Below are 19746 nucleotides of genomic sequence, written 5' to 3'. Positions count from 1 at the left end.
TTGAGTGTTCCGAAGACGTCAAGCAGTATGCAGGAGACAAGTCGGCGTTTCCGTGGAAGCTGGATGCGATGTGTATAGTCTTTCTGAAGTCCAATGGTATGTGGACGACCGGTGACCGAGTGTGTATCTTGTATCCTCAAAGCTTCAGTTTCGTCCTAACCTCTGCTCTCTCCTATGTATATCGTATCCAGTCGCTACGTATGAGAATGATCGACAAGGCGTCAGCGGACCGGGAAGATAGGGATGGATGTCATGTACGTAGTTTGAGGTATGAAAAGGGTGTGTTTGAGATTCGAGATGTCAAAACAAAAGGTCCGTGCACAAGGGCAGGTGTGTGGTTATTGATAAAGAACCGTAAGCGTGTACACACCTATTTCACCATACGCCATGAACCGAGTCGCACTCGGGATATAACTGTATGGACGGGACTCGATGTGGAATCTCAACACGGTGATGAGGTTGGCGATGGTATGCTCTTTGTTGCTTTGATGTGTGATGTATGACAATGATGAATGATGGGATCAAAGCGTTTGGTGGTGATGGGTGGAGATGGTGTAATGTAGTAATTACGCGGCGGTGGGCGACAACATGAATTGTATAGGATCACGTCCTCCTTCCCTCTCTCTCCCCCTTTCCCTCATGTAACTCCTTCCCTTTGTTGTGGCGAGGGTAGAGCAAGTAACAACGCGGTGTGTGCCGTCCGTCCATGAGATTTCTCCACCTTCGCTACCCAACCCCCCGAAAAATCCAAAACAGGACCAGGTCGCGCGGGATCACCAGGTGAGGAAAATATAAAAAAAGGGAGAAGAGTAGTCCGGTGCGTTCAGGGCCGGGATGTCGGGATTATGTACGTGTGGCGAGCGATCACAAAGTCGTCTCCTGCAGACACGTGCTGCCGCCGAGGTCAATATGTGGGGCCCTTCATCCCCGTGCCCCCGCTCGGATGACCCATTTGAATGAAAGGGGAACGAAAGCGCAGGTTGACAGGCGATAGTGGTGGTGATGTTGGACCCAACCGATCAAGCCGACGTTGGTGGGGGAAAGATCAGTGCAGCGGTGCGCCAGGTGACGTAGCGCACATCTGATCCTTAGCTAGTCCGATCTGATTCATGTCAGCTACCGCACGACATTAATGTGTGTTGAAGCAGCTCTCCAGGGGTTTGACAAGAGCAACAGACCTACAGATGCGGACGAATGACTATCGCGCTATACCTCTCATATCTGCAGCCGTCAGCTGAAGGTCCCCTTCCCCTTGCTGATAGACTTCTAAGGATGGCTCGAAGTCTTGGTGGTCGTCAATGTTTTGAGTCTATAAAGGTAGACAACCAAAAGCTCAGTCAAAGAAAAGCAACCGGCCTCAAGATGGGGAAAGATTCGAAAAATGATGACGTCGAGAGTCTGGGGTGACCACATGCTTTTTTTGTTTTGGCTTCGGCGCGTTTATTCGTGAAAAAGACGATAGACTCGATTGATTTCGACTCAAAAAAGAGATCAACATCTCGACATTGATATAGAGCATCCTCTTGGTCCTCTTCATCTTCCGACAGCGTCTTTCCAGCTTGCGACACGCAATATCTACGAAGCCCCGCTCTTTCTGCTCGGTATCAGTAACGGAAAACATGTCCTCTCTCGGCCCCCTCAAAGCCTCTTCGCTCTATTTCACCCCTCTCCCACCATCGCATGTTGTACAGCCCGGCAAAGAAACGCATGGTCGATATATGCTCACCATCCCATGGAATCGGGTTTCAGGATGGGGTCAACCCAAGATCGCTGCGAGGCAAGATCTCACATTTGATCCTCTTGCCGGAGTTTTGCAGTATGCCGTGACCTGTTTTGAGGGCATGAAGGTGTGTTGCTGGAAGATGAACTGCACTCGATGTTCACTCGTGACATGCAGCTGCTGACCTCAATCCTGGCCAATAGTGCTACAAGACTGACAAAGGAGATCTGAGACTCTTCCGACCCAACAAAAATTTCGATCGACTCAAGAGATCAGCCGCACGATTAGGTCTTCCGGTAAGAGTGTCCTAAGGAACGGTCGACGGATAAGTAGCTGATGACGTCTGCAGCACGATTGGGACAATGACGAGCTCCTTGAACTTTTCGCCAAGCTTGTTGCTCTCGGTAAGTTTGTCAATCTCTTGCAAGTGAAATATCGAGATTGCGCTCTTCTGAGCTAGTCTCGCCTTGTACGTGAAACACAATCATATACTGATCAACTTGTATGTACCACTCCTCAGAAGCACCGATTGTCCCCGACACCGACGGCTCCAGTCTTTACCTCCGACCCACTCTCCTTGAAACTTCCGAAGGGTTCGGTATCAAGGAGGACGCCTACGCTGCTGAAGCGCTCCTGTATGTCGCGACTACCCTCAACCTGGGCCAAGGTCTCTATCCAAGTTCGGACGGAGAAGGGAAAGGAATCAAGTTGGATGCTTGCAAGGAATATATCCGGGCTTGGCCCGGTGGGACCGGAAGTTACAAGCTGGGTGCAAACTATGGTGAGTGTGCCGTTCTCTACAGTGGAAGTCTATTTGATGCTGTCGACATTGGGCGAGCCTGACGAAATCGACTCGCGGAGCACGATTGGGGGCATCTATTGTGAGACATCAGCTAATACGCTAGCATGGTAGGTACTGTCAACATCGCCAAGAAGCCTGGATACGCGATGAGTCTCTGGTTGCACGGACAGGAGGACTTCATCTCCGAGGCTGGTGGGATGAATGTATGGATCATCAAGCAGGCGGCAGACGGATGTGAGGGTTTCCCAAAAGCCAAAGCCTTCTTCGCATCGCTGATGGATCGTGTTGCAACCAGTCCTTGAATTCGTCACCATGGGCTTGGAAAACGGTATTGTTCTCCCCGGCGTGACGCGAGAATCCATCATCGAACTCATTACCGACCACGGTGAGGGCAAGAAGGATTTCCCACTGGATGGAATGCCCAAGAAGGTCAGGGTAGTCCAAAGAGATATCCCGATGTCTGAGATCATTGAGAGCCTAGCAGATGGAACAATGAAGGGGTGAGTGCAATACCCCGCTCGAATATCCAATATTCGATGCTGACACACTCGACCATGTTGAAAGGATGTTCGGATGCGGTACAGGTGTTGTGGTCGTCACTGTTGGTGGAATTCAATATCAGGGAAAGCAACACACCATTCCATCGAACCCTCTCATCAAGCTCCTCCGTGACACTGTCACCGGTATCCAGCGAGGCAAAGTGGATGAAGGTAGAGGATGGAGTTTCAAGGTGCCCGAGTGGAATGTGGAGGGCAAGGAAGGACAAGACGAAGAGAGGGTTGTCGTGTAGACTTTTCGTACCTAGATACTAGAAACCAAGAGCTAGACTTGTCATGATGTTACGTTGTCCATATTACATTTGGCCATTTTGGACGTTTGAGCACATCACTTTGATCGATCCATCTCTCGTTTCAAGTCACTGAATGACTAACTGGCTTTGGCCATCAACGATTCAATAATCTTCCACGCAATCCCAGCTCGAGGTGACACACCAATTGAGCCGTTAATTACCCTGAATTTGAATATCGAGAAATGGATCGCTGTGATAAAACTCGCAACAAGTGGAGGTTGTTCGGTTTCTTCGTTTCTTGCTCTCTTAATATACGTTTATTCATCGGTCCAGTACTCGGAAACTTCGATGCCTTGCAGTGCATCGGTCCGACCTGATGAGGTGGAATCAAAAGTCGATCGTCCCGCATCTGAAGGGGAAACGGATATAGAATCAAATGGACAAATTGGGGTCGAATCTCGGACAGAGAAGAGGAGTCCAGGAGCCAGTGCGTTTGGCCGGTCGAACTTCCTTGAGAAATCTAGTCTGACTTTTGATCAGGATCGTTACTGCTTAGCCTATCATGGCTGGATCGATTTTTGGCACCTTTAGTGCTCCTAGCAATGATACTCGGTGTGGTCATAGGTCAGTCGCCTCCAACAATACATGCGCAGGTTCTAACGAGGGATTGGATGTGTGGCAGGCAAATTCGCAAGTAACGTCGAGGCTGTACTCACTGGAACGACCCTCAACGGCGTCTCTATCCGTGAGTTGGAGATCAATATTCTGTCCTACTGCAGAGGTATATGAGCTGATTGCTGTTCCCGCTCAGCAATCGTGATCGGTTTACTGGTCATGATGTGGCCAATCTTGACCAAAGGTGAGTCAATATACTTATGACCGGACTAATCATCGTCAAAGTGCAGTATGAACGTTTGCCGGTACTCTTTCCAACGGTACACATATGGAGACAGGTCTGGCTATCATTAATCCTCAACTGGATTATCGGGCCTTTTGTGAGTCGCCGTGTTATAGCTGTAGCAAGTCGCCCTGCTCGTGGGGACTGCGCACGTTCGAGCTGCCGTGCTAATTTGTCGCTTTCAGATCATGCTGGGTGTCGCCTGGGCTACTCTCCCGGACTTGCCGACTTATCGTACTGGAGTGATTATGGTCGGTCTTGCCAGGTGAGCTTGAATTAGCATTTGATTCCTACCAGCAATTAGTCGAAATGGGATGTTCCGCTGACGGCGCCACCCAGATGCATCGCAATGGTCATGATCTGGAATCAACTCGCCCAAGGAGACGTGGACTACTGCGCCATCCTAGTCATCATCAATTCCATCCTCCAAATCATCCTCTACTCTCCAATGTCCCTCTTCTTCGTCAATGTCATTTCTGGCGAGAAATCCCTTAGACTCGAATATGGTCAAACAGCGATTGCCGTGTTAGTCTATCTCGGGATTCCACTTGCGGCTGGAGTGATCACTCGATTGGCTGGTCTGGTGCTGCTGGGAAAAGACAGATTTGAACACAAGTTTCTACCGTATTTCGGACCTTTGGCCCTGATAGGTCTCCTCTATACGTGAGCCAGCTGGGCAAGGATACATATCATTCAGGAGCTGACAAGACCCTATCGATATAGCATCATCCTCATTTTCGCTGAACAGGCTACACGGATACTGGACAATATAGGCGAGGTCTTTAGAGTGTTCGTGCCGATGGTCGTCTACTTTCTCATCATGTGGACGGGGACATTCTTCCTCGTTTACATGCTGAGCAGACGGAGAGGCGGCTCGGAGCGTTATGGTTATAAGATGGCCGTAGTTCAATCCTTCACAGCGGGGTCAAACAAGTGAGCCAATCAACGACTCCGTCTGAAAAAGCACCGTTTGTGCTGATAATTTGGGTGATTTCGTCGTCCAGCTTTGAGCTGGCCATAGCTGTGTGTATTGCAGTATACGGTGTCGATTCAGATCAAGCGCTGGCTGCCACGATAGGACCCCTGGTGGAAGTCCCCGTCCTGCTAGCTTTGACATATGTGTCGTTGTATTTTGAGCGGAAGCTCGACTGGCGAGAACACGGGCCGGAAAAAGTAGAAGGCGGCGGCGTGTAGGAACGGCGTGCAGTGTAGCTTACTTGACACTTGGATGAATGCCAGCATAGTCCCCTCGCTCTGTGGTGAAATCGAACAGACGCTAGGGCTCAGCCGAACCTTGGATCCTCGTTCTGTACATGGTGCCACTGCGTCCGGGGCAACCAAGCTGATAATTATGGATCATCCTGCCGTGACCAGTCATGAGGCGCAGCCATCCCTCGTCACCCCCCTGCATACCACACAATTCGCCGAACACAAGCAGTCGTGGTGAAGATCGCACAAGAAATGCAAGTTGATGATATTCTCGGTCCGTTACTCACCGGTTGTCGAACGGGCCGAAATCACCAACGCTAGGACCAAAATTATCCCGTAGAAAATCCAATGTGTCATACCTCCACATGACCTGTCCACCTCGAGTTCAACTCATCCTAGTCTCTCGATCATTTGCATCATTCCCCCCCCCTTGTTGTTTCCATGCTGTGATTACCCGTGGAGCACCTGTCACCTGTGCATGAGAAAACGTCATCCCATGTTGTGCCTTCATTAACATCTCGGTGTGTCGAGTGAGCATCATCATCTGTCATGTTGTACGCTAGCTTTGGGACCCGCAATGATGTTGTGTAGATATAGTATCGCTAGGTTTTAGTGCCAAAACGTGCTTGGCATCGGACTCGCTGGTATCTGATATCACATGATACTTTGCGTCTGTCTTGACTGCGTACAGATTACCGCGGGACTGTCGGCCCGGCAACATAATGATGGTATGCAGGTAATGATATGCCGCCGACCACCAGGATCTTTCAACCTCGATATGAGCTTATAAATGTTGCGATCTACATTCCATCCAGACCAGGTGTTGCGACGATACGAAGAGAGTGAACACTCCCCATAATGTGGAAGCTCCTGTCAACGACCATCGGACTGGCATTTGTAGTAGGACGAGTGAGAGCAGCTATCGATCATGTGGAGACTAACGCTAGTGAGCGGACGAGATGATATGCGGTACAGTTCTGACACGGAGAACCCGGACAGCGATCACTCTGTCGTCCAGTCGGCTGGTCCTCGAGTGAGTAGGACCATGTACCATCCGGAATAGCGAGACGGGGTGGACACTGATACGTCCCGGTACCCCAGGATCAACAAGACTCTCGGGGCAATGACGGGCTTAGCATTCGATGGAATTGACCTGCTGGGTCCTGTGTCCGGAAGGATTGGAATGGGGTGAGGCAGCATTCAGAGTGACTCGGCCACCGATAACTTCCAAGTGCTCATAGTCTACTGGGCTTGACTCGCAGATACTTTGACTGCTTTTGTATTCCAGCGGTGAACGCTTCGGTCTGGTCACCTTCGAATCCGAATCCTCAATCTTCGAGACATTGTGAGTCCTTCTAGGACTGCCACTGTGCAGCTCACGGATTGTGAAATCGATTGTCTGAGGTGACTTTCCTGGTATCAGACTACGTCGGTCAATCAGGACAGGCGACGTATGAGATTCACAGAGGTAACGATACGGATAACACCCCCTGGATAGGCTTGATCATGAACGAAACCGTAAGTCGAGACAAACAGAAGCTAAGAGACGCACAACGGCTGATGAGGTACATGTACATCAGTACGCTGGCTCAGGTCAGTTCTTCCAACAATGGTGGTTCATCCGAGATGGAGAACAAGGATACCATTCTTTCACGAGAATGCAGTTCCATAATGGGACGGCAGACGTGAATTTGGGAAATTTACAGGAATTCCGCCAAGTGGTAAGTGATCTTCGGAGAGCTTTCACATCGAACCCCCTTGGTGGAAAGGGGGAAGAGACGACGCCTTCGAAACGGATGGTAGCTGATTTGAGTTACACCAGATCTCACCAAATACGGATGTATGGACACACCTCGTGACGAATAAACAACAGTACGGCCATCTCCCGTCTCGAGCTGCTACCGGCAATCAGACGTGAGTGAATGACCATTTTGAACGTGGTGATCGACTGCTGAGTTGACACGGACCCTGAAGTACTGTGCAAGATGCGACTTGGTACTTCAATATCACCGAAGGTAATCCGTACAAGACCGAGTCGTGAGTGATAGTATCGGGGAACGTCCGCTGATGGAAAGGTCGGACTACTTTACCAAATACGAGTGGGCCGATTTGTATGGTGGGTGAGAGTGGGCTCGCTATAAGCTGACCAACAGGTGATCATCCGGCACATGGCTTCTATGCGGATGGAACGGCTTCGAATGGTACCACACTCGGGTTCTGGACCGTGTTCAACAGTCTTGAAGGGTACACCGGAGGACCACTGCGTTCGGATTTAGTGGTCGATACCAATATCTACAATTGTCCGTCTTGCTACAATGGCAGCCTTCTTCAGCTCGGGACTTTGGGAAGATCTGCAATGTTGACGTTGCAGAACAGACTACGCTTCAAACCATCGTGGCGCATCGACGATGAACATCACCTCTGGCTTCGATAGGATTTTCGGACCTTCCTTCTTCTATATCAACAGAGACGGAGACGTGCAGTCCCTACTGGCCGATGCGTCTGCTTACAGGTAAGCGATGCTGACACATCTATCCCTACATGGGTTACTGTCAAATAGGGCTTTGTTGATTCCCAAATGTGCAGCAACGCTTCTTTCGCAGCGGACTTCTACGATCAGGTATCACCCCTCATATCGGGATACGCCAATTCGTCACAACGTGGAGACTTCGTGGGCAAAGTCAGTCTTCCACATGGAGCTAGCAATGCCAAGCTTGTTCTGGCACAGAATGGGGTGGATTTCCAGGACAATGTCGATTTCAGTGAGTGTCCACTCTTCCTTACCCGGATATATCGTACGCTCATATTCGAGGGAGAGACAGCTGGTTGACAATGTGATGTTCTCTGTTGTCAGGAGCCGGTCAATATTGGGCGAATGTATCGAGTGACGGATCTGTCACTGTCCCAAGAGTGAAGGTCGGTGTGTACAGAGTGACGGTCTACGCGGATGGTAGGCATCTTATCACCTCGACGTACCGGAAAGCAATATCTGGATGCTGATCTCCAGGACATGTGCAGGAGTGTTTGGTCAGTTCGAACAAGACGATATACAGATTTCCGCCGGGGATGGAAAAGGTTCTCCATACCACATCGACTGGATACCTGAGAGTCACGGTGAGTGTCTGAAAATGTGGAACATAGCTGAGGGGTAGGGACCGAACTTTGGCGAATTGGGGTTCCGGACAAGGTGAGGTCAAAACCCAATTACCTCGTATTGAACTGATAATATACACAGACGGCCGGAGAATACCTTCATGGTCTCGCGAAAGATCCCAATCATACTCTGCATCAAGAAGAGTATAGACAGTACTGGGGTGCTTGGGATTTCCCAACAGATTTCCCGGACGGTGTCAATTATACTATTGGAGTTTCTGATCCAGCCAGAGATTGGGTGAGTTGACAGCGCAGCATTCGTTCCAGATATCGACGCAGGATGGAGGGTCGTATTCGTGATGTTCAGTTACCTTGACTGATGGACGGTCTCGTGCTGTGCAGAACTACGTTCACTACAGTCGGTATGGAGGGAGTTTCACTCGACCAGGCTACGTTTTGGACAACGTCAATGTCTGGATGGTGAATTGGATCCCTGATGCAGGACTAGTGACCCAAGGGAAGAACGCGTAGGTGGTCATACCCGATATCTCACCTTCTGCACGATGCTAATCAACTCGAATGGAATTCAACCTTTCAGGACTTTGACTGTTCAGCTGGTAAGTGCTGTCCGCGGGTGATTGTAGACGTAATGCGCATGCTAAGAAAAATTACCGTGACCAGGCCGGTGCTCGAACCGCTGCAGGAAATCTGGATGCCATTGAACCAAGCTCCAACTATTCGAACGTGGACTACACCATCAATATCAATGGGAATCCGCTGGTCTGGACAATACTGTATAATCAGTCTTCGTCCTGTACCGATCGGAGCGGTATCGCATGTTACAATATACGTAAGGTGTAAGTGCCCTTTCTGTCTTGTCCTCTTCAACCTGCTGCCTCGCTGAAGACTAAATTGACCTGTCTGATTTGTTTTACCCTTCATTCAGATTCAATTTCCCTGGGGAATGGTTGAAGAACGATACGCAAGATGTCAACGTTTTCCAGTTTGCGTTACCGTACAATGCAAGCGGAGGAGATGTCAACTTCAGGAATTACTCGGTGTCCGTCGTGTAAGTGCCCCAGCGAGAGAAGAACGAGGCCAAGCTGATACAAGTTCTCTACGATAACAACGATAACAGGTACGACGCGATCAGGTTGGAGATAACTTGAAAGGGCGAACGATGTTTAAGGGAAAAGAAGACAAGAATGGGGCAATGCGATGATGTAGAATTCCATCAAGGAAAGTTTGTGTAGCTGTTCCGCTCGCCCATCTGTACTGGCTGTGGCGTACTGTGACATCACTTTGGAAATACGATGCTGCTCTCAGTGTGCGAGCATTCTGACTGGCGCGAGCGACAACCCTCGTGCTATGAAGGACATCACAGTTTTTGAGTACTGAGCCAGCTTTCTTGGTATTAGGCTACAACAGTGAACGGTATCATAGTAGCTCTGAGGGAGGGAGGTCATGCGAGGGTGAAAACCATATTCTGGTGCAAGGCTGAGTATCGACAAGAGTCAGGTTCCGCTTTCTTCCTCGGTGACATTTACGATAACGAGATTGGTCGACTCGACTTACTCCCTTCCTTCATAAACGCTTCTCCCTGATTCACATATCCGCAGCGTCTATAGAATCCCGTAGCGTCCACCCCTCCGTCTTCGGTACTAGCCTGACAAGTGTATGTCAGACATCGTAAGCAATAGCGAGCTCACTGAGTGAGACCACCTGGAAAAGACTGAGGGATTCGACTGGACATACTTGACTCTGACACCATACTTCTTTCCCACCGACAGATCTCACATGATCATGTACCGCTTCGATGAGCGGTCGACCTAATCCCATCCCTCGATATGGTACGAGAATCGCGAACCGTCCGAGCTGTGCGATACAATGAGTGGAGTCAGGCAAGGTCGTAGCGGTACTGGAAGCGGGAAGGAACTGAGGGACACACTTGACCGTTGGAGTTGAGGACTCTGACAGTTCCGACGGGCTCTCCTGAGTCGAGGATGAGCAGAAAGTGGGTACATTGCGCATCGTCGCTGATTGCAGGAGTTCAGATTCAAGAAGAAACAGACAGAAAATGTGGATTTGTCGAGTGAGACGAGACTCACTCATTGGTCTCAATTCGGATATCGTAGCCCTACAAGCGTTATCAGCCATCGATCGATGATGGTGCGGTGTATGTCATGACCTACCTGCTCGTCGATGAAGACTGCAGGACAAGCGCAGCATGCCACGGTCAACATACAACTTGCACAACCACTCGCAATCATGGTGACACTCGACAACGCACCTTCCTTCCTGATAGCCATGCATTTCTCCAATTCTTCGGGATGGTCGGCTCGGACGACCTTGTACCGTGGGTTTGTCGGAGGTTTCAGCGAGTCCATGATTGGATTGATCTGAGGACGCGAAGGGAGGTTTCAGTACTCAAGCCACCGACGACAAAAGGGATTGGTATTAAGATGGCGCAGTCAATGATGAGGTCAAAGCGAACGAAGGGGGAGACGTAAGATGGCAGGAGGAGATCATCGGTCCAATAGGGCTGTGAGACTTAAGATCTCATGCCAAGTCCATGGGTGATATCTTCGCCTTTATCAAGCAGCAGATTATGCATGTCTTTCGTCGAGTCGATCAGACAGATCATTCGAATCAGAGGATGATGAATCATGCATGCATGCATCGATTCGAGTCAGTCAAATAACTTACTCGGAGAACCCATCCGCATTCGCCTCCACTTTTGTTTGGACCCACGTTCTGTCCCGTCTTCTGCCAGTCAGTGCTCGTTTCATCCTGCCTGTCCTTAAAATAGCAACACACGTCGCACCATGCTCACAGACATAGGACACATGTGCTTCGAGTTCCTTGTCGTCATGTAGCACGACGCTCATCCCGACTCTCACGCCGCCACCCACTGTCTGACACACTGTCTGCCGGATTGGACTGGCTGAAGAAGGCTCCAGCTCTAACTTGTATGAAACATCCCATTACAACCTCCCCTTGTGCCTTGCCCTTGGTCTGATCATCGTCATTTTCTTCTTCTTAGGTTCTGAAACTATCACTAGCTGTAACTTGACGACTGATTTGCCCGCTATCGGAGGCAATTCCACGACCATTGAACCAAGGGCCGCCGGGGAGTCGACGGTGGTCTCGGCCTGTATCGAGCCCCGAATGGAAGAAAGTGCCCCTTAAAGGTAGGCCTCACGACACATTCCTTTGTATCCAACTTGTCATGTCTCAAACCTACACGGAGTGATTGGCATGCATCAATGCCAAGTAGTCTGGATGTAGGAGAGGAACGGAAAGAGGAGGGGAAATCACATTCAATCAGAAACGTTCCTTCACTCTCTTTGTTTCTCGTCAAAGCGAGATATATAAGCCAACCATCCCATTCCCACCCTCCCCTTCTTTCATTCTTTCTTTCTTTCCGTCTTTCGCTTCACTTCCTCGTCCTTATCTTTATCACTCTTCACACCTTTACATTCAGAGCTCGACGCTTTGTATTCATCGAAACACACTCCTTTTGACACTCAACGAAACTCTGCCAACATGCTCATAAAGCAGCTTGTCACCGTCTTCGCCTTGCTTGCGACGGGTTCCGCGGCGCCTGTCCACCAGATCACCAAACGTGCGCTCCCTAGGTTGGGTGGTGTTAACCTCGCCGTGAGTGCCATTCCTTCCATCGTTGCCATCGGGGACCATAAGCTGACAGCCATGAGCAAGGGATGCGACTTTGGCATCAATCCCGATGGTTCTTCTGGTATGTACAGGCTTCAAGACAGAGATACTTGTCAAGTGTATTGACATGGTACATAGGAACTTCCTACTGTCCTGGTACCGAGCAGATCGCACACTTCATCAACGATGGTGCCAATGTGTGAGTCTCGTGGTTCTCTGCTTTCGATGAGCATGTTGACCGACGCCATTCACTCAGCTTCCGACTCCCTGTTGGATGGCAGTATCTTGTCGACTCCAACTCGGCTAGCACGTCGCTTGACGCTACCTTCTTCGCTACTTACGACAATCTCGTTCAGAGCGTTACCAGCCAAGGTGCTTATGCGATGATTGACATCCACAACTATGCCAGGTGGAACGGACAGATTGTTGGTCAAGGTGGCCCTTCCAATGCTGACGTGAGTGAGACGACTGTGACGAATGTGAACCATGATGGCCCAACTCGGATCCTCCGCTGATACATGCCTCATACAGTTCGCGAGGCTTTGGAGCCTTTTGGCCACTCATTACGCAAACAATGACAGGGTCATCTTCGGCATCATGAACGAGCCTCATGACCTCGACATCAACGAGTGGTAAGTCTACAATTTGGTCCAATGGTCACAAAGGACCTCCTCTTGATACAACCAACTGCTTTTAGGGCTACCACAGTTCAAGCTGCTGTTAACGCGATCCGAGCCGCCGGTGCCACCACTCAGACCATTGCACTTCCCGGGACTGGCTACACCGGTGTTGACACCTGGTCTTCCGGTGGTAGCGACGCTCTCCTTCAAGTCACTGACCCTGCCGACTCTAGCAACTCTCTCCTCATCATCGACGCTCACAAGTATCTCGACGGCAACGGATCCGGTACCGACTCCGAGTGTTCCAATAACGGTGTATCCTCCGCTACAAGCTTTGCCAACTGGCTCAGGACCAACGGTCGAAAGGCAATCATCTCTGAGACCGGTGGTGGCAACACTGCTTCTTGTCGGACAGATCTCAACCAGTTCCTCAGTTATCTTTCTTCTCACACAGACGTCTTCGTCGGCTTCACCATCTGGTCTGCTGGAAGCTTTGCTACCGACTACACCTTGTCGATCACTCCTAACGGCAACACCGACAACCAGCTCTTCGTCGACGCTATTGAGCCTTACCTCCCTGGGTGAGTTCGAGTCTGTACACTATGCATACCCCGTGCCATGCTTGAATTAGTGTGATAGTGCTTCCGGTGCTGCCCCTGCTGCTTCTTCTCCTATTCTTTCGGCCGCTGCTTCGTCTGTCTCTGCATCTCTCGCTACCTCCAGTTCTGCTGCAAGCCCCAACTCTGCCGCCGATGCTACCTCTATCGTCCCGTCAAGTTACGCAAGCAGTACTGCAGCCGTTGCCACTTCTCAAGCGATCAACCATACTTCCTCCACTGTCCCCACAGCAAGCGCGAGTGAGCCCACAGAGACTTCATCCGATGATGGCTCTTGTACTGAATACACCGAGGAACCTTCTTCAGCATCTGCGACCACGATTGCTAGCCTCACTGCGTCGTCCGCTGACCCCTTCCCTACCGAGACGGTGGCCTCCTCTTCCGCTGCTTCTTCTGCCTCTGAAGCTGTCTCCCCTTCGACTTCGGCAATCGCCTCTTCTGTCATTCCCACGTCAGACGTCGTGTCTTCCTCGGCTGCTGCTTCCGCTCCCACTTCCGTCTCTGCCTCCATTTCCACTTCTGCCCTGAGCCCAGTCTCCTCTGCTCTCGCCACCACTGATTCTGTCTCCAGTACCGCTTCCGCCACTTCTTCCTCTCCTTCTGGTGTGGTGGGATCTGGTGGACTTCAGACTTTCACCGGTGCTTTGGGCGGTATTCCTGTTCCAGCTGTCTCCGGTGAGTCTTCAACGCGTACACTCTCAAAGATATCTTAGGGCTAGTTCTTGCTGACATTTGCTGCTCCATAGCCTCTGGTAACAAGTGGACTACTGGTAACCAGACTTACAACTTCCTCATCGATGCTCTCAACGCGAGTTGCTACAGTCAGATGAATTCTTGTCAACTGGCCGCCAATCGGGGTGGTAATCACGGTGATCTCACTGTTTCCGCTTGTGAGGGTCAGGTAAGTTGAATTTCTTGCGTCGTCACCGTTACCTCTCAAGACTTCTATCCTGGTGAGGATAGCAGGTGCTAACAGACAGACATACAGCAGATTCAGGCCTGTCTCGCCGCCGCCTCCTCTGCCTCCTCGGCTTCGGCCTCCAGCACCGCTTCGGCCAAAATGCACATCGCAGCGAGTCAGAGCGGAGTCTGACTCAATGTCGAGAAGGATGAGAATGAAGAGTATGGACCGAGGATGATGATTCACATACGAATTTTGATTAGCAATTTCATACCATATCAAGCACCTCAGTCATAGCTGGCTATGCACGGACAATTATGCCTTCTCTCAGCGGTGTACGCTTCATGATGCACTTCTGGGAGCTTCCCAAGGCATTGGTGCAGTATGTCATCGTTGTTCAAAAGGATCGAATTCGTGGAAGAGCAACATTTGGACAGCACTTGTCAATGGACGAGATCATCTGTACATCTCAAGCAAAATCATCATCAACCGCTATTCGTCGCCCCAATGGCACCTGATCCTTCTGCCAATGAACACAAAAAGGATCGTCCCCTCTCATCAGCTCCTTTCTTGGTCGGAAGGACTGTAAAGCTAAAGGATAGGGAGGAATTTATCATGGTCTGTGAAATCAGACTTGGAGGCACCCCCAGAGGTTGAAGCCTTGGACTGAGCACCTCCATCAGAAGCACCGGTCGTCGACGCCGTACCCTGAGTTGACTGGGTGGCAGTCGAGGAGGGTTTGCTAGCTTCACCTCCACCAGCAGTTCCATTGGTGGAACCACTCGAGCTGGCGGTAGGGGTCGTACGAGGCTGGGAAGCGGCGCAAGCAGAAATGGCAGCGTACGTCATAATGAAATGTTAGTGCTTGTACGTTGGATCAACACAATGAGTATCGTCAAGATTGGTTAACAAGTTGGAGGCTTTAAGTGGAAATTCGAACTGTCTTGGATGTTGATTGACAATCGTAATGTAAAGATCTTTCAATCGACTCTGACCATCCACCTTATATACCGCGAGTAGTAGAGAGGCATCACACAGCCATAATTCAGTAGCGAGATCTACCTTTGTCTCTCTGCCTCTTTGTGTCGATCATTCCATTTACTGGGCCCGCTGGTCCATATGAGAAAGTAGAAGGCTCAACCTCGTACGTAAAGATCTCACCTCTGATTCTGGTTAGCCTTCTTGGGGATCGTTTCGCTAGGACTTCCCTGAGAAGGCCTGAAAGCCTTCAAATGAGGTCGGCCTTCTTTGGGATCAGATTGTATGGTAACACTTCTCGTGATGAGAGCTTCGACTCGATCAATGGAGACAGATGCAGTGTAAGAGTCGGTATCGGTATCGGACAGGCGATGCACACCGGTCTGCTTTTCGCCCAAGGGTAACTTATTTTGTGCTATTGCTTTGGAAAGATGTGCCCCAAGCCCGATGGGATTTAGAACGAGTGCTAGGACACATGGTCAGAATCGAGATTCATAACGATCGAGCACCTGTGATGACAGATAGTGCATGTCTCTGGAGGTTTCGGATGTGGGATTGACGGTTGCTTGTACTCGACTCCTCAGCGTGCACGACACGACGAAGAACAATCAACCTCTTTGCAACAAAGCCGGGATCCAGAGAGGTCACATATGATTCACCTGCCACATGGGATACCACCGATGGTTCTTCCGCCACAAAGGCGATGGGTGACCGGTTATACTGATATCTCTGTTCATGACATGAGCATTGCAGCTTCTTATTGTTGTTCGTTCTCCTGGTACATCGCGTCTCCATCACAACTCGACACACTACGAAATAACAGTAGCTCCGTGTAGAGCAGGGCGTATGCATATCACCCCATAGGGAGAAGAGGCACATCCACCGAGCGCGTCGCGTCGAAACACTCTCATCTCATTTAGAGGGATCCGTCAATCAACCTCCACCGAGCTAGTAGCGTCCATCAATATGTCCGGGTATGTCGTATTCCTCTTGAGTCCGCGCTCAGAAAGAATATTGACTGGGGTGAATAGACCTCCTAGTCAACAAGAGATCAAGATGTTTGGTGTCACTCCCCCCATCAGCACAGATCAGCCCAAGGAGAGCGATATCAAATCAAGTGAAGGTGGGTTAATGTTCTGATCAGCACTTGAGAGACAAGCGGGCCTTGGGCAGCCTGGACAACGCATAATGTATCATGATGGAGAGGAGGAGTACGAGCTGACCAAAAGAGGCACGGTCGTACAGCTCTCATGGCGGATCTGGTGAGCATGAACCAATTTGAGTCGGAGGCAGAGAGGAAAGTCAGGTGAGTCGAGATTTCGTGTTCATCTTCTTGTCAATTGATCTAGCAGAGATTGAGCGCACCTTCATCGCTCCTTCCCATCAAGCTGCAGCGTCTTCCTACATCGTCTTTGTGATTTGTGGCATGTGAATGTACGGAGAATTAATGGCTGACGTCAATATGCGCAGAGAACGGCTCCTGTCAAACATCGCTCAACTAGTCAGCAAGTTCGTGCACGATGTTTCGATCAAGTCTGGAATGTCAGAAAAGGTGGCCTCGGAAGCTGGAGGAAGGATCTATACTTCCGGTTCATACAGGTAAGTCCACATACTTCCTCTTCGCCGAGTGTTATCACTGGGCAGGTTGTGCTGCCGGGCATGAGGACAACCGCACGAGGTTTGTGCGAGGGGTGTCAGATGGAGAGAGAAGTTCTCCGGTGATGTCTTAAGAGTAAGGCTGTCAGGTAGCTAACATACCTCATGACTTGCAGACTAGGAGTCCACGGCCCAGGGTCAGATATTGATACCATCTGCGTGTGTCCTCGACATATATATAAGGAGCATTTCTTCGGAGAGTTTCAAGATATGTTGAGAGCGTGGCCTGCTGTCACCGAGATCTCGGTGAGTGTCTTCCTGCACGGCATCGCCTTTTGTGCTCTCCATGGGTGCTGTATGGTCATTCACTCACACAACACATTGCAGGCTGTCCCGTCTGCGTTTGTCCCGGTCATGAAAACAGTCATATCGGGAGTCGAAGTGGATTTGCTTTTCGCACGAGTCAACTTGGCAGAGGCGGGTGATAAGCTGGACATTGAAAAAGATGAGATTCTGAGAGGAGTGGATGATGCTTCACAGAGAAGTCTGAACGGTTCGTTCGGAAGGCAACGGGAATATGAGCCCCGAGAGAGTGAAGAAGTCAGCTCATTCATCTCCATAGGTCCAAGAGTCACGGACATGATTCTAAACCTGGTTCCAGATGTGGCCAGTTTCCGTACAGCTTTGAGGACAATTAGATTATGGGCAAAGAGTGAGCCCCCCACCTGGAAACTTTGGCCCAAATCACAAGAAACGCTGACGCCCGTGACAGAACGAGGGATCTATTCCAACGTTCTCGGCTTCCCTGGTGGTGTTGCATGGGCTCTTCTCACCGCCCGAATATGTCAGCTATACCCTACCGCTGCGCCCTCCACAATCGTGGGCAAATTCTTCCCAATCTACTACCAATGGTCAGTGTCAGAACGCCTTTTGCCTCCCGATTCAAAAGCTGATCCGAAATAGGGGCTGGCCGCAACCTGTCATATTGAAGAAGATCGAGAGTGGACCAGCGAACATGCAGCATTCTGTTTGGAACCCCAAGGTGAGCGATCATACTCAGGTGGCCAATTGGGGACTGACGACGTGCACAGCTCGATCGACGGGATCAAGCCCACAGAATGCCTGTCATCACTCCGGCCTACCCTTCAATGTGTTCTACCCATAATATCTCAGCTTCAACCATGTCAATCGTGAAGAAGGAGATGTTGAGAGGTGTGTTGTCAGCATTGACTCGATATCGATATTCATGCTAACATCCGCCCCCAGCTATGCAAATATCAGACGATATACTCAGAAATCCTGGTACCTCTTGGGCAGCATTATTTGACAAGGTCGACTTCTTCAGCTTGTATAAGACTTACGTCCACGTCGTAGCATCAGCCTCTACGTCAGAAGGCATGAAGGACTGGTAGGTGAAGGCGGGCGAGACCTCCTACTGACCTATCTCAGGAGCGGTATGGTCGAATCAAGAATACGAACGTTAGTACAGGACTTGGAAAATACCGACAATATCCTTACAGCACATCCGATGATTGGCGGAATCGGCAATGTCTTTTACTGTTTGACGGAGGAAGAGCAAGCAGCGGCGAGTCAGGGAGAATTAGCACCTGAAGTGATGAACAGAAAAGAAGAAGACGTGGAAGGGAAGGATTACAAAAAGATATACACCAAGAACTTTTTCATCGGTTTGGAGATTGAGAAGAAGCCCAGTGAGTAGAAAGAATCCGGTAGCGCTGGGCGCTTGTGCTGATCAGTATTCCTGATGTAGAGGATGGACAAGGAAGTCGGGTGTTGAACCTTTTCTATCCTAGTAAGAGATTTTGCGCGGCGTGTCAGCAGTGGGAAAAGTACAATGAGATGGAGATGAGTGTGATTCTGCGACCAGCAAAGCGGTGAGTATCACTCAACAGCTATGTCAACTGGTCAGACTGTGCTTATGGCTCTTGACAGATCCGACTTACCGCCCTATTGCTTTCCCGAGGGACTACCAAAGTCCAAGAAGAAGGCGAAGCGGGCTCAACTGAATGTAGGTCATCAAGCATGGCCTTGTACATTCCTTTGGAGCTGGCTGATATTTATGCCCAGGGAACCGCTGATGTCGGCGCGGAAGAATCACATGAAGGTCAAGGACCGAGTAAGCGATCTAAGTGAGTATGATCTGCTAGGATCCGCCAATCGAAGCTTATGAGGAGGATGTTCAGGGCGACTACATCAGATATTGGCAGCAGTGGACCTCAATCAGAAACATTGCCTGTGCCCTCTCCAGACGAAACTCCAGCCTCAACACCGAATATGACCCCAGCTTCGCTTAACCTTTTCCCGAATGGCGTACCAGTTCCTAATGGTGCTGATCCTATACCTCCTGTCGAATCGAATGGTGTACAAGCAGTGGATATTGAACCGCCCCCTGGCATCGAGAATATGCCCCCTTTATCAGCTACAGCGATGTCGTCATTTGCTACAGCTGCTAAGGGTGTGGCTACCGATCAGGACTCCAACAGCGAGGGATTACTGGTGTTGAACGGCAGTACGGTATCATAGCAAAGCCTCTGACCTGTTCTCGGTCCGTTCGGATTTCTCGCTTCTTTGTCACTTGCATCGTCACAGACGAAGCTCCTACAACATGTCTACGAGCTTTCATCCCATTTTTGTCGAAAACGTTTCTGGGCTCAGTGCCCGACCAAGTCTCATCCTCAATATACCGTTTCTGTCTCTAATTCCCTCCCAAGCCACACATCATCAAAACAAAGTATTGTATCGCATATAGAGGATGATTATTGACCACCCAACATGACTGAAGTAGATGTTGACAGCATGCATAGAAGCGTGTCTCAACGATTGTGATTA

The 19746-nt window shown here is 50.1% G+C and overlaps 8 protein-coding genes across 8 annotated transcripts; 6 read left to right on the top strand and 2 right to left on the bottom strand.

Annotated features, from left to right (window-relative positions):
- Nucleotides 1-1619: 1619 nt before the first annotated feature.
- On the top strand, nucleotides 1620-3312 carry IAR55_006688 (uncharacterized protein; the record flags this gene model as incomplete). Its single annotated transcript, XM_066949768.1, has 7 exons — nucleotides 1620-1847; nucleotides 1924-2016; nucleotides 2070-2124; nucleotides 2241-2501; nucleotides 2634-2756; nucleotides 2818-3022; nucleotides 3087-3312. 7 exons carry the CDS (start codon nucleotides 1620-1622, stop codon nucleotides 3310-3312), a joined length of 1191 nt encoding a protein of 396 aa, XP_066800062.1.
- A 348-nt stretch (nucleotides 3313-3660) lies between these two features.
- Nucleotides 3661-5404, top strand: IAR55_006687 (arsenical-resistance protein; the record flags this gene model as incomplete). The annotated part of the gene is made up of 9 exons (XM_066949767.1): nucleotides 3661-3799; nucleotides 3853-3936; nucleotides 3995-4057; nucleotides 4124-4143; nucleotides 4218-4307; nucleotides 4396-4475; nucleotides 4550-4873; nucleotides 4934-5143; nucleotides 5215-5404. 9 exons carry the CDS (start codon nucleotides 3661-3663, stop codon nucleotides 5402-5404), a joined length of 1200 nt encoding a protein of 399 aa, XP_066800061.1.
- Nucleotides 5405-6277: 873 nt separating this feature from the next.
- On the top strand, nucleotides 6278-9681 carry IAR55_006686 (uncharacterized protein; the record flags this gene model as incomplete). The annotated part of the gene is made up of 20 exons (XM_066949766.1): nucleotides 6278-6365; nucleotides 6419-6452; nucleotides 6521-6607; nucleotides 6682-6764; nucleotides 6843-6937; nucleotides 7000-7140; nucleotides 7242-7333; nucleotides 7394-7434; nucleotides 7573-7719; nucleotides 7796-7931; nucleotides 8006-8181; nucleotides 8274-8369; nucleotides 8438-8446; nucleotides 8572-8606; nucleotides 8655-8810; nucleotides 8915-9039; nucleotides 9111-9129; nucleotides 9194-9369; nucleotides 9459-9581; nucleotides 9651-9681. The coding sequence occupies 20 exons, from the start codon at nucleotides 6278-6280 to the stop codon at nucleotides 9679-9681; spliced, it is 1890 nt and encodes a 629-aa protein (XP_066800060.1).
- A 293-nt stretch (nucleotides 9682-9974) lies between these two features.
- IAR55_006685 (uncharacterized protein) lies at nucleotides 9975-10899 on the bottom strand (the record flags this gene model as incomplete). The annotated part of the gene is made up of 7 exons (XM_066949765.1): nucleotides 9975-10009; nucleotides 10088-10178; nucleotides 10268-10387; nucleotides 10461-10548; nucleotides 10621-10649; nucleotides 10705-10721; nucleotides 10803-10899. 7 exons carry the CDS (start codon nucleotides 10897-10899, stop codon nucleotides 9975-9977), a joined length of 477 nt encoding a protein of 158 aa, XP_066800059.1.
- A 1159-nt stretch (nucleotides 10900-12058) lies between these two features.
- Nucleotides 12059-14517, top strand: IAR55_006684 (uncharacterized protein; the record flags this gene model as incomplete). The annotated part of the gene is made up of 9 exons (XM_066949764.1): nucleotides 12059-12172; nucleotides 12233-12269; nucleotides 12326-12386; nucleotides 12444-12642; nucleotides 12719-12819; nucleotides 12885-13388; nucleotides 13447-14099; nucleotides 14171-14325; nucleotides 14401-14517. 9 exons carry the CDS (start codon nucleotides 12059-12061, stop codon nucleotides 14515-14517), a joined length of 1941 nt encoding a protein of 646 aa, XP_066800058.1.
- Nucleotides 14518-14916: 399 nt separating this feature from the next.
- Nucleotides 14917-15174, bottom strand: IAR55_006683 (uncharacterized protein; the record flags this gene model as incomplete). Its single annotated transcript, XM_066949763.1, has 1 exon — nucleotides 14917-15174. One exon carries the CDS (start codon nucleotides 15172-15174, stop codon nucleotides 14917-14919), a length of 258 nt encoding a protein of 85 aa, XP_066800057.1.
- Nucleotides 15175-16359: 1185 nt separating this feature from the next.
- IAR55_006682 (uncharacterized protein) lies at nucleotides 16360-18311 on the top strand (the record flags this gene model as incomplete). Its single annotated transcript, XM_066949762.1, has 10 exons — nucleotides 16360-16426; nucleotides 16549-16609; nucleotides 16774-16902; nucleotides 17076-17205; nucleotides 17287-17452; nucleotides 17522-17611; nucleotides 17672-17810; nucleotides 17863-17941; nucleotides 17991-18111; nucleotides 18166-18311. 10 exons carry the CDS (start codon nucleotides 16360-16362, stop codon nucleotides 18309-18311), a joined length of 1128 nt encoding a protein of 375 aa, XP_066800056.1.
- Nucleotides 18312-18355: 44 nt separating this feature from the next.
- On the top strand, nucleotides 18356-19440 carry IAR55_006681 (uncharacterized protein; the record flags this gene model as incomplete). Its single annotated transcript, XM_066949761.1, has 5 exons — nucleotides 18356-18608; nucleotides 18668-18791; nucleotides 18850-18925; nucleotides 18985-19046; nucleotides 19101-19440. 5 exons carry the CDS (start codon nucleotides 18356-18358, stop codon nucleotides 19438-19440), a joined length of 855 nt encoding a protein of 284 aa, XP_066800055.1.
- Between the last annotated feature and the right edge of the window lie 306 nt (nucleotides 19441-19746).

The sequence above is a fragment of the Kwoniella newhampshirensis genome, chromosome 14, assembly GCF_039105145.1.
Source record: "Kwoniella newhampshirensis strain CBS 13917 chromosome 14, whole genome shotgun sequence".
NCBI lineage: Eukaryota > Fungi > Basidiomycota > Tremellomycetes > Tremellales > Cryptococcaceae > Kwoniella > Kwoniella newhampshirensis.
Note: the sequence above shows the minus strand (reverse complement) of the source record. Positions and strands in the feature narration are given on the sequence as shown.